The sequence below is a fragment of the Phaeodactylum tricornutum genome, chromosome 3, assembly GCF_000150955.2.
Source record: "Phaeodactylum tricornutum CCAP 1055/1 chromosome 3, complete sequence".
NCBI lineage: Eukaryota > Bacillariophyta > Bacillariophyceae > Surirellales > Neidiaceae > Phaeodactylum > Phaeodactylum tricornutum.
This window is the reverse complement of record NC_011671.1, coordinates 1,448,734-1,460,046: the sequence shown is the minus strand read 5'-3', so window position 1 is coordinate 1,460,046 and position 11,313 is coordinate 1,448,734. Positions and strand designations below refer to the sequence as shown.

Below are 11,313 nucleotides of genomic sequence, written 5' to 3'. Positions count from 1 at the left end.
CCTAACCCTAACCCTAACCCTAACCCTAACCCTAACCCTAACCCTAACCCTAACCCTAACCCTAACCCTAACCCTAACCCTAACCCTAACCCTAACCCTTAACCCTAACCCTAACCCTAACCCTAACCCTAACCCTAACCCTAACCCTAACCCTAACCCTAACCCTAACCCTAACCCTAACCCTAACCCTAACCCTAACCCTAACCCTAACCCTAACCCTAACCTTTGAGCACTCGAGATTGAACGGCCTGTCTTCTGAGAGGTATCAGTGTTAGTAAACAAGGCCAAATAATCGGCCGCCTTTGCAAAGTTAGACATGCGGTCCGCGTCGCCTTGAATTACCGCAATTCCCGAGAGCATCTTGGGATCCGTGCAATGGTTGTTGCGCAAGAAGACATCTACTTTCCTGGACTCCGTCAAGGTCTCTCCATACTCGTTGAGAGTCTGGAACGCCGTCGACAAAGCATTTGTGTACTTTTCCATCCCGAAGTTACGACGCTCACCAGTGTAGGTGGTGTGCTCGAGCACGTCGAACGCAGCGGCCTTGGACTTGGACATTACCGCATCACCTTCATAATGGCTGTTCAAAGCCTTGACTGCGCCGCGACCATCGCGTTTCTTCTCGAAAGGCGCAACATAAGTCCACGCCGGACCGTTTACAGTCAACCGCTTCACTTGAATCCAAACTTTTCCGTTATCTTTGTCAAATGCGTCCCCGTATGAGGGGTGGACAACACCAACTTCTCGTGCTCTGTTTCAAACTCGGTATCAGGTGCAGCGACATTGTCATCTTTCCGGACGACATAATCCAACGGCACTTTGTTAACACCCGTCACAGAGCTCAAATAGTTGACCAACAACTTGAAGAACGGAATCCACTTCGTTTCCTTCGAGAACGGAGCCGGAGGCTTGACTTGGACATCCTCCTCATCCTTCGCTTCTTCTAGTTCACGCACCTTCCTGGTGTACAGGTTTCTGATAGCCGCAGTAAAGTCCGCCGCAACAACCGGAGTCCCCTGTCGGAGACGCTCAGACACCCAGAGATGCATTCCGCTTAGCTTGTACTCCCACATCATGGGGATCGCTATCCCAGGGATGCCAGGCGCCGCCGCCACCGCAGCATTTCCACCAGCAGCTGGCACTGCGGCCACACCATCGGTACCGCGACGAATGATCTTGCAGATATCCTTGAGACGGTCACGAGTAACCAAGCCAAGGGAGTCCATCGCATCAAAACCTTCGTTCGTAAACGCGTTCGCCGCAGGAACAGACCATCCGATCCGCCCGAGCGCACCACGAAACGCAATAGCACCGTCAGCAGCCATGATATCAAGAACAATTTCAACGAAGGAAAGAACAACGAAACAAAACAACGCAATTCAAAAGCAGTAAAACGCCATCGGAAAAAGCCGCACGGACCGCAGGAGCCAACACAAGCCTCCAGGCTCGGCTACCTTCCGTTCCAGGCCATAAGTGCCACACGAGCAAATCCAGTGGCCCACCAGTGGAACTGGCTAGTTTTCTACATCATCCAATGTAACTCACCAATAGTTTGGCTAAATAAAAGGGAGTCATACACAATGACATAACTTTTCTAGCACGCTTATGGACAGCGGCCTTAGTATTATACGCTATCCAGCATAGCTCACCGATAAATCGGTAATGATTTCGGTGTCATACCCAACGACAAATATCGAAATTTTCAGTCATAACTTATGACCTAACCATACACAATGGCCGTCTGTTGTAAAACACACTCAGTTGGGTGTGTATATAACCTAAACAACAGTCTACTTTCACACCGTATACAACGGCAAGTTCTCGCCATTTAAGGCTAGTTCCGGCCATTCCGACCACAGCGGCTCAATACCCGTGCGATCGTTTCGATCCGTACGGTTCCGCGACCATGGGGAAGACCCATGAAAGCTGTATCAAACAAGCCACTTTCTCACCCGTTTCTCCCCACGAAGGCAAGAAACATCACCTACACATCCGTGTATGCATTGGGTCTGATAAACTGTGTTAATCTCACCGTAGTGGATACGTAGGTCCATATTTACAGTACATTCCATACAGGACGTGATGATACGCAACACAAGGTTAAATTATAGGGGTTGCGACATACTACCTATGTCACATCACCAGATCCACTACCACTGGATTTGCTCAATTGAAAGGTAATGAACGGTAATATTTGGTACGGACATCATATTCACTTTTTTTGGCCGCATTTCCTTCGAGGACGGTCGATCCTTTGGTTGATCACTGCACAAGAAAAGCACTGTGGGAATAGCGCATGGTACCGACTGCGCTTCAAGTATCTCCTTTCCGAGCTTGTTCGGCATTCCAAGAATTTTAACGAACACAAGACAATTTGCAGATGGTGTCTGGGAAATGGTCAAATCATCAAACACGCCTGCGGCGAAAGCGTCCCTTCCCCAGTTATACGTCTTGTCTTGCTTTCTCAACCATTTCCGTGACTGCAGTCGCTTTTTGTGTGATTTATTTGCTCTTCCATACCGTCGCCCTTCACGTACTGAGTAATTTAGGCAGGGAGAGTGATCATGTGTTCGCAGCTCTACAGCATCAATCCCTTCTCAGGGAGGAAGTGGTAGCGACGGGAGCGGCACTTTTAAGCGTTCCAGACTACCCCGCACTTCCCAAAAAATCTGATATTACTGTCACAGACTGGCATCAGAAGTTTGTAACTGTCGGTACGGAGCAAAGTGGGGTATTCAATGCGGTTACGATTGATACCAAACGAGCTGAATCATTTTTGATTACTCATGGAGCACAGGCTATCCGCAAGCCTCTTAGTGCTTATTTGGAACCTGGTCTGAATGACATTGTCCCAGGCACCGGATCGCGGGGGGACCACAAAAATCCGAAAGACTTAGGAGTAGCCCCCGAAATTTACACGCCGCTGCCTCTCCGTACCCACACGCCTGATGCCTTACGAAAGGTAGAATATCCGCGAGTACAAACCTGTCATGATATGCCGGGAAAATTTCCTATCGATCGAGGCCTAGAACTGGACAAAGATGGTCTGCCAATTGTTTGGAATGTCGGCGATACACTGACTCCCGACGACTTTCCGGAACAAGAAGTTCCATTCTGTCCTGTGGAAGCCGATCCCTATCTGCCTTGGATTCACGATGTTTTCCCTAGTCCAGATGGTACCAGAGTTCATTTCATCGCACAAAATCGGCGGCGGTGTCGGACGGGTAAGAACTTCTCACGGGAGGTCAAGCGTCTCGCGCCACAAGTAGCGTTGATGCAGTCTGTCAGTGTCGAGCGGATCGACGAAGTCCGGGCGCGATTTCTAGCGCCGAAGCTTTGGCATCCGGAATATGTGAATAACACTTCTTCTCCGCCTCGTTACCGCCTCGCCCCGTACGAGGAAGCATCACCCGACGGATTGTTCACTAGATTTATTTGTCGTTTCCATGCCATCGATTTTTCATCAGGCCACCCGAGAACTGTCACTTTAGGCGAAACCCTAAGCGAATACCCTTTCAACTACGAAATGGCTGCCTACCGCAAAGGCTGGTATCGACTCTTGACGCCAAAAGGCAAGGATAGTCGATTTTTTTGGACAAGCAACCTTCGTTTTGATTGTCCTCTCCCTTTAAACGCCACCTCAATACACCGAATGATTTCTAGTGGAAACTCAATCCTTAGCGACGGCACCCCGACTGTACACCTTGATTTAGTTCCTATTCGATCCAGTGTGCGGTACAATGAGCATTACTTGACTGAAGACATGATTGGACCGAAAGAAAGATGGGCCGCGAAGGGATTCGATCCTGGAAAGCATTGGGGCAAACAAAGTGTGCTCCCACGAATAGAGGCGAGTGGAAGATGGGAAAACATTCCAATCTGCCATCCACCAACACCCAACGGAGGCGATGTTGACAAAAAGTCTTACGAGACACATCCGATCTTAGAATCACCTTCAAAACCATCGAAGCCAAACTTTCTGTCGGCGTGTCTTTGGGCGTCAGCAGAGTTCAAAACAAGAGGCGTAAAAAAAGGAGCCGACACAGATACTATTTCGCGTCTGAAGGAATGGATAGAATTTCACTTGATGGTGGGTTTCGATCACATTTATGTTTATGACAATACCGGGGCCCATACGAATGCTACCTCATTGGAGTCGAGCCTTGCTAAGTTTCCGGGCAGGGTGACACGGATTGATTGGCCGAGTATCGTTTGCAACAACAATATACCAGCTCATGACTCAACAGGAGAACGTTCCAGTCAGTATGCTGCCGAAAATAGCTGCCGAACTCGATATGCCCCATTTACCGAGTGGATTGCAGCCTTTGACACGGACGAGTACTTCGTGCCGATGGGAAATTATACCAATTTAAAAGATGTCTTGCTGAATGCTGGAGCTCAGGGTACCAACATACTTTCCTTTCGGAGCTCGCGCGGCTACCTTCGCCAAGAACACAGTGTCAGTGTTGACGACGGAAGGGCCCTGGAAAAGTCCGAGAATAAGACATTTTTGGAAGCTTATAACTGCGACTCTGCTGGTAGTCCCAAGCCGTCCTGGGCTGAACGCGCGAGAAAACAGATTTACCGAGCAGACTACGTTCCGTATCATTTTGTGCATTACTCGACCGTTACGAAAGGGCTACTAAAGGAGTACAAGGACCAGATCAACGGTACATGGTCAAGCAAGTTTGGAGAAAGAGCTCCATCGGAGCGAGTTACAGATGAGTTGCACGAAGCTGTCATGGTACACACAAAGACTATCAAGCGCGACATGACCAATCGTTACAAAAGACGATGTCGCTTTGACTACGACAAGAAATGGCAAGGTTGCACGGTTGCGTATCCTTGGCCAAACGGTTCCGTAGGGAGTGGCAAGGAAACTTATGATGAAAACGGAATGGAGTACAACTGTTTTGTGAACAGAAAAGTTGACGATCATTGGGTTCCCAAACTTCGTGAAGCGATTCTTCATCGTCGACTGGCACAGAACAGCTGACCAAATATTTGCGTAAGAGCATTTATGATCTACTGGGTTGTACAATTGATTAGAATATTGCTTGCAAACCATAATACATCGTAAATGAATGGATCGCCTGTAAATATTGCTAATAGTGAGCTACATCAGCTCCATATGCGTATAAGAACTGAATGCCTTCTAATTTCGAGATCAAGTTGCAGAATATACTATTTTTTTGATCCAAAAATAAGATCAGGCATGTCTTGCAGCGGAATTGGCTCATAAACCGCAACGTAAGCGAGACCCCCAGATAAGGCAGCTGACGCAGCACCTAAGATCTTACCGCGTCGAAGCGTCATCAATCCTCCAACTGCCAGAGCGCTGCCCGCGACCAAGTGAGGACCATACTCATAACGGCGCTCGTATACGCGCATAACTTGTCCAGCCAGATAAGAACCTTCTTGTTCAACCTTTTTCACACCCTTTGCCAACGGTTTGCTGACGCTATCAGTGGTCGTCTCTAGAGATGCGAGAAGACGATTCGTTGCCTCCACCGCCTTGCGAATGCCATTTTTCACGGATTTTTTCAACGCCTCAAAATCAGGTGCGCCGTTGTCAGAACCGTCGCCATTCATTGCTGTGCCTTAATGCTCCTAAACTTATTGGGTGATCTTGACTTTGTTGATTTTTGAGACTGATTACTCTCGTCGATGATGGATGCACTTCCAACCCATCGACCACACGGAGAAAAAGACTTCGCGAAGTGAGGCGACGATTTATGCTTTGTTTCGAGACGATCGTCGCTAAGCGTCTGGTATGCGCCCGTTAGCACAGGGTTGTCCTACTTGCCCATATAACGAATTATGTATCATCTGTATTTGGACTGGTCTCTAGTAGGTTTTTTTATTCTAGAGAGTGATGCTGAAATGTGTTTGCAGGATTTTACTTGAGGAAAACCGCTATTTCGGCCTCTGCGACATGAAAAAATCGCTATTTCGGCCGAATCTGAAAATTTCTAAGTACTTTTGATTGAGCGCGAAACGGCTTCTAAGTAAAATTATCAATTAGAAAATAATCAAATGCTTGGTGAATGCTCTGTATATAATATAGTGGAGGTATCGCGCTGGCATGGATGAGCTGCTTCCAACCCTTCAAGCTTCAATCAGTCTAGAGAGGACAGCAGTTGACTGTGAACACTTTACCCCACGCATACAGAGAACAAAGTGTAGCCCAGGAGTTTGAACAACGAATACACATTAAGTGTGGATACACTACCAGTCTTTTGAATGAATGCCACTCTGCAAATGTCTCTTCTTTTAGTAGCCACAACTGACAGTGCACTCGGGTAGAGTACGTAGACTGACGGGACGACCTTGCAGTCAATGAAGATGGGTAACGGTACGAGACGTGAATAGGGAAGAAAACTTACTGTTAGCTTTTGAAACAGATCTTGTTACACAAGAATAAAAAGTTGCCTTCGACGCTTAGAAAGGGATCGGAAGACTATAGCACAACGACACTTACGACGGCTATTCCCAAGCAACAAAACCGTGCAGCGGCAGCGTTCGAGAACAAATTTGGTGGACCTATTGGGGCTGCATTCACAAATTTCGCACTCCCTCTTGTAGTTCTAGTACTGGCGTATTGGAGTTATGTGGATGGAGTTGACTTTGCTTCACTGTCAGCGAGTCTTGGGGAAACGACAAACACATGACCGGAAGTTTTTTTGGCAGATAGTCATTGGAAATCCCGTGCTTTGTCCTTGCTGTAATGACAGCGATTCCGTATTGTTGTTACTTTGATTTGCCTTCGGCATTGTTGTTTGGTGTCTATTCCAATCATCCTGGAACATTTTTTTCCTGTGAACTAGAACAGGAATCTCCCGTCAAAGGGTAAATTGGTTGGCGTACCGCATCAATGGATATGCGCATTCACATTTTTGACAAATTAAGAGCAGACTTGGTGACAAGTCCCCATGAATGTGCCAAGTTCCTGGTGCAACAGCTGGAAAGCAGGTGACAATCACAAATTGGAAGAGATGGTGGCGTCAGAGGTGAACGGTATTGAGGAATTTATGGATATGATATCAAATACTCGGATTGACGGTCTCTCCCAGCTGGCGTCGGACTCACTGTTGGTCTTTGCCAGCGCCGTGACGGCTTGGACGCTTCGAGAAAGTTTTATTGTGTTTGTGTTTGGTAAGAGTGGATGAGAAGACAAGTGTGGAGTAAGCGGGGATGGGGGTTGGACGGCAAAGGTGTTGTTGCTCCACTTAGGATTGGTGAAAACGGTGCAAAGTTGTAATTCCAGAACGGTACCGCAAACGGAGGGAACAAAAATTCCATAGGCAAAGTTTCTGGACCTGCCAATGCGAAGACTGGTGACGTCTGCATTGGAATATTACAATGTCCGGCCATAGGGGATGTGAAATTGCTGGGGTGGTGCTGTAGGACTGGAGTTTGCCATAGGTACCAAGGCCACTCGGAACCAATAGCTCCATTCACAACAGTGACCGAAAATTTGGGGGGCATGATGGTTGCCACGCTTGCGGGAGGGTCAAAGGATACGGATGACTAGTTCCAGTTTGGGCGGGAGTAGAGGACTTTTCCAGAGACACTGGAGCCTGGACGGCAGTCACCATAGGGGTTGATGGGGAAATTGCCAAGACGTGCAGAGTGGATGGTGACGGATGATTTGCCAAGTCTGCCCCGTACAATGGGAGTAGGCGTCACAGTCACTTGTACAACGTTATTGGACGGAGATGTTACCGGTTGGTTTGCGTGTGGTGTCGAGGGCTCATTTCCATTGGGTGTTGCAATAATAGGGGAGCCGTTGCGCAAGTAGGAACAGACAATTGATCAGAAAAGGGTGAATGCATTGTCATTCCCGGAGGCAGGGGGCACTGCCTTGGCAGTTGCTGCTGCAATGGCGGCTTCATTTTCCCGGGCACGCGCTGCTTCTTTGCGACGCTGCTTTTCGAGTCTTTGGCGTTGCCTTTCTGCTTCGATGCGTTGCGCTTGCAGCAGCTTGGCACGTTGCAGTTTCTCAATTTCCTTTTGAGTTTGGATCGATGCAAAGTCGGAATGGGAGCAGTGGAGTTGGGCGATGTAGGGTAGAGCTTTCTACAATTTTTCTGGGCATGTCAATGGTTGAGACTCCAGCAGGGTTCTATACGACAATTTATAAGCTGCAAGCTCAATCCTAGTCCCCGGATTGGGACTTTTGACTGGAAAGAGTTTTGTGAAGTCCGTCCCTGGCTCATGGGTTGGAAGCAGCTCATCCATGCCAGCGCGATACCTCCACTATATTATATACAGAGCATACACCAAGCATTTGATTATTTTCAATTTGCTAATTTTACTTAGAAGCCGTTTCGCGCTCAATCAAAAGTACTTTGAAATTTTCAGATTCGGCCGAAATAGCGATTTTTTCATGTCGCAGAGGCCGAAATAGCGGTTTTCCTCATTTTACTTTTATGTTAGACAGTGCCTACCTCAGCAGCTATTTTTTTAGGACAGTCATGACATCAAGTTCCCGTATGCAGTTGAATTGAAGTGTTCCCTGCGGGATCAGTTTGGTATGGGTGTTACAGGGTAGGTTTTACAATAATTCTCCCGGTAGATTGCTATTGCTTTTCCCAGCAAAGCGATAACAAAACGACAAAATATTTTCTTACATTCTTAGAAGCCACACCATATTCGAAATGCATAGATCTATGCAAAGGTGGATCTGCAAGCTTTTTTGACCCTTCTCTGCACCCAGCGCCTTTTTAAGCTATCGCTTTGAAAAGGAGCAATATAAAAAGTGAAGCCGGAAGACACGCCTTCCTACATTTATGCTGTGGTAACAAAAATACTATACAAACCGTTACTTGCTGGTTCCAATCATCTACCTGTAAGCGACACAGCATTTTGATTAAAGGCTATCAGCTGTCCGCGGCTTCAAATTCGCTACCTTTCGCGACGCTCCAGCTTCCAAAATCTCGATAACTGGTAAAGTGGTATTCGTCTTCGTCAAGTGAGCCGGATCAACTGACGCCCTCGTGACTTCCATTGCCAAAATGTCATCTGTTTCATGGCCGATAGTGTGTCTACGCTTGCGATTGTGTAAAGCACGTGCTTTTCCTTGACCTCGAAATTCGGCACGGTTGGGGAAGTTGAGTTCTTCGGAGTCGAACGAGTCGTTGCGAGTGCGGTGTATCTCACGTTGCTCTTGGTGGTAATTGTCATCGTCTTCGCCAAATGGATCGAGAAATTTGATATCTTCTTGTTTAAAGATACGCTCCATTACGTACGACCTGACAGGTACTAAAGCAGTCAACAGTGCAGGGTATATATATCCGATATCTGCAAATTGGGCCACTCCAAAAATTAAAAAAGCAAGGGATAGTTGAATGACAGTCCAGCACTGCACTGTGCGCCATGGAACTTCCCGGACAACAGGAATAGGAGGGCGCTTTTTTGAAACAATGAAGCCCAACGTTACGCGCTCCCAGATCTCGTTGCCATGCAGAGCTCCCATTCCGAGGTATAAAAATAAACCAAATAGACAGCCACGTGGAATCCAGCTGATAACTGTGAAGGCGGCTAAGGCAACAAACATTAGAGACGCTTGCGCCAAAGCCGACCAACGCTGTTCCTCAACGTGAGTCACAATTTCTCGTTTTACTCCGTGTTCGTCTGTTGCGTAGGCACGTGTACACAGAGCTCGGGCGTGCAGTGGAGCCTGCGGAATCAATCCATTACCAGGAGGTAGTCCAAGAATTGCACACGGAATGAATGTTATGCCCAAAACGAAAAAGTCCCAATGATACGCCGCTGGTTTCTTAAGGTTGAACTTTGGCGACTGCGTCAGAATAGACGACACGTTATGATCGATGATAAAGAGAAGAAAGAACATAAATCCAGGTATAATGGCGGCAAAAATACCGGCTACATCGATTCCTTGAAAAGGCGAAACAACCCAGGGGCGATCAGCAGTTGGTTGCCAATTCCACGGCGTAAAGCGAACATTGACACGGTCGAGACCACCGACTCCATTTTGGGCGAGATCTACACCGGGCAAATAGCTGAAAGCCGTTCCAAAAACCACGGCTAGGAGCGTATTGTAGCTGGTCAAGAACGTGCGTACTTGGCGCGTGAACATAACCCACGTTTCCGCAAAATGCAAGGTCCAAGCAACGTAGAACGTCACAAGTCCGATCAAGAGCGATGCGTATTGAGCACTGCGATCTGGACGACTGTCTTCCTGCCCAAAATATATCGGCTCGATCAAATCACGGACAGAAGCGTAAATGAATGTAATGGCGATGAAAAGCTCGAATATCTGGCTCGTGAACGGTGTTACCTTCCAAACTAAACTAACCAGACCAACCATGGCCGAAATGATATGCATGAGACCAGCCCAAATGCAAATCCAAAAGAAAAAGGGAAAATACTCAGCATCAAATTTTTCGGTAAGACTGTAAGAAGTTCCAAGGAGAATGGCAACAGGACCTGTAATTCCCATGATCACGAGCGGCTGCCCGGCGAAAATGGCGTAAATAATTCCAATGATTGCTGAGCTCAACAAAGTTTCCGCGGTGGCGAGATTTCCTTGTGTTTGTCGATCCATGAGCTCGGCAAAAATAAGCGCCGGAATAAGTTGGATAACGAAGGCAAAGAATGTTGCGTTCACAACAGTATATATGCTTTTTGGACGACTCCAGTCGTCCTTGTAGAGTGGAACGCGAGCCGCTAAATCATCGCTGATTCCCTTCATAAAAGCAAACAAAGGCTCATTATCATCGGCAGAATTGCCATCGTCGGAGCTACTCTGACGATCCGTATTGCTCCGCGTTTCGGTTGGTTTAGAATCCCCGGACAGAGTGTTGTTTCCGTCGCTCTGTCGATTCCGTCGTAAGGGCAGGTCATCACCGACGTCGTAGGCGCTTTCGGCATCGTTGGGATTCGCCATTGGAGTTAAATCAGGCAACGCAATGAAGTCCACTCAATTTATGGCGATCAATCCCCTTTATCTCGGTTTGTGCAAAGGCGGAAAAGTCGAGAGATAGTAAAAAGAGTCTGGCTTCACAGTTACGTGAGACGAGCCCTGCTTTACTGTGAGCTGTAACCGTAAAATAGAATTGACTGACGGAGAATGGAACTTTTCTATCGAATTCGCTGGTGCGTACTTCACAGGCAGAAAATAGGAGGTTTGTTCTCTCTGCGAAGCACGGCAGACATCTGTTGTGGAAAAAGCAGCCGCGACGTCAGATATTCCGAGCCAAAGAGAATTCTGCTGGATTTCATCGACGCTTTATGGTTGTTTAAAGGGTTGTATAGGAGACATTAAAATCTGATGCGATACTTTAAATA

General features: G+C 47.4%; 4 protein-coding genes across 4 annotated transcripts; 1 reads left to right on the top strand and 3 right to left on the bottom strand.

Moving 5' to 3' along the window:
* Window positions 1-233: 233 nt before the first annotated feature.
* On the bottom strand, window positions 234-1,325 carry PHATR_33645 (predicted protein; the record flags this gene model as incomplete). The annotated part of the gene is made up of 2 exons (XM_002186220.1): window positions 234-751; window positions 862-1,325. Coding segments are annotated over 2 exons (982 nt in total), but the record flags the coding sequence as incomplete, so codon positions are not given.
* A 1,055-nt stretch (window positions 1,326-2,380) lies between these two features.
* Window positions 2,381-4,996, top strand: PHATR_44250 (predicted protein; the record flags this gene model as incomplete). Its single annotated transcript, XM_002186497.1, has 1 exon — window positions 2,381-4,996. One exon carries the CDS (start codon window positions 2,381-2,383, stop codon window positions 4,994-4,996), a length of 2,616 nt encoding a protein of 871 aa, XP_002186533.1.
* Window positions 4,997-5,071: 75 nt separating this feature from the next.
* Window positions 5,072-5,705, bottom strand: PHATR_44249 (predicted protein). Its single transcript, XM_002186219.1, has one exon. The coding sequence runs from the start codon at window positions 5,590-5,592 to the stop codon at window positions 5,185-5,187; it is 408 nt and encodes a 135-aa protein (XP_002186255.1). The 5' UTR covers window positions 5,593-5,705; the 3' UTR covers window positions 5,072-5,184.
* A 3,497-nt stretch (window positions 5,706-9,202) lies between these two features.
* On the bottom strand, window positions 9,203-10,735 carry PHATR_1534 (predicted protein; the record flags this gene model as incomplete). The annotated part of the gene is made up of 2 exons (XM_002186218.1): window positions 9,203-9,888; window positions 9,988-10,735. Coding segments are annotated over 2 exons (1,434 nt in total), but the record flags the coding sequence as incomplete, so codon positions are not given.
* Window positions 10,736-11,313: the final 578 nt, after the last annotated feature.

What these genes read in the sequence shown, in the direction of transcription:
- PHATR_44249 (XM_002186219.1), bottom strand. Translation starts at nt 5,592, where the DNA reads ATGAATGGCGACGGTTCTGACAACGGCGCACCTGATTTTGAGGCGTTG.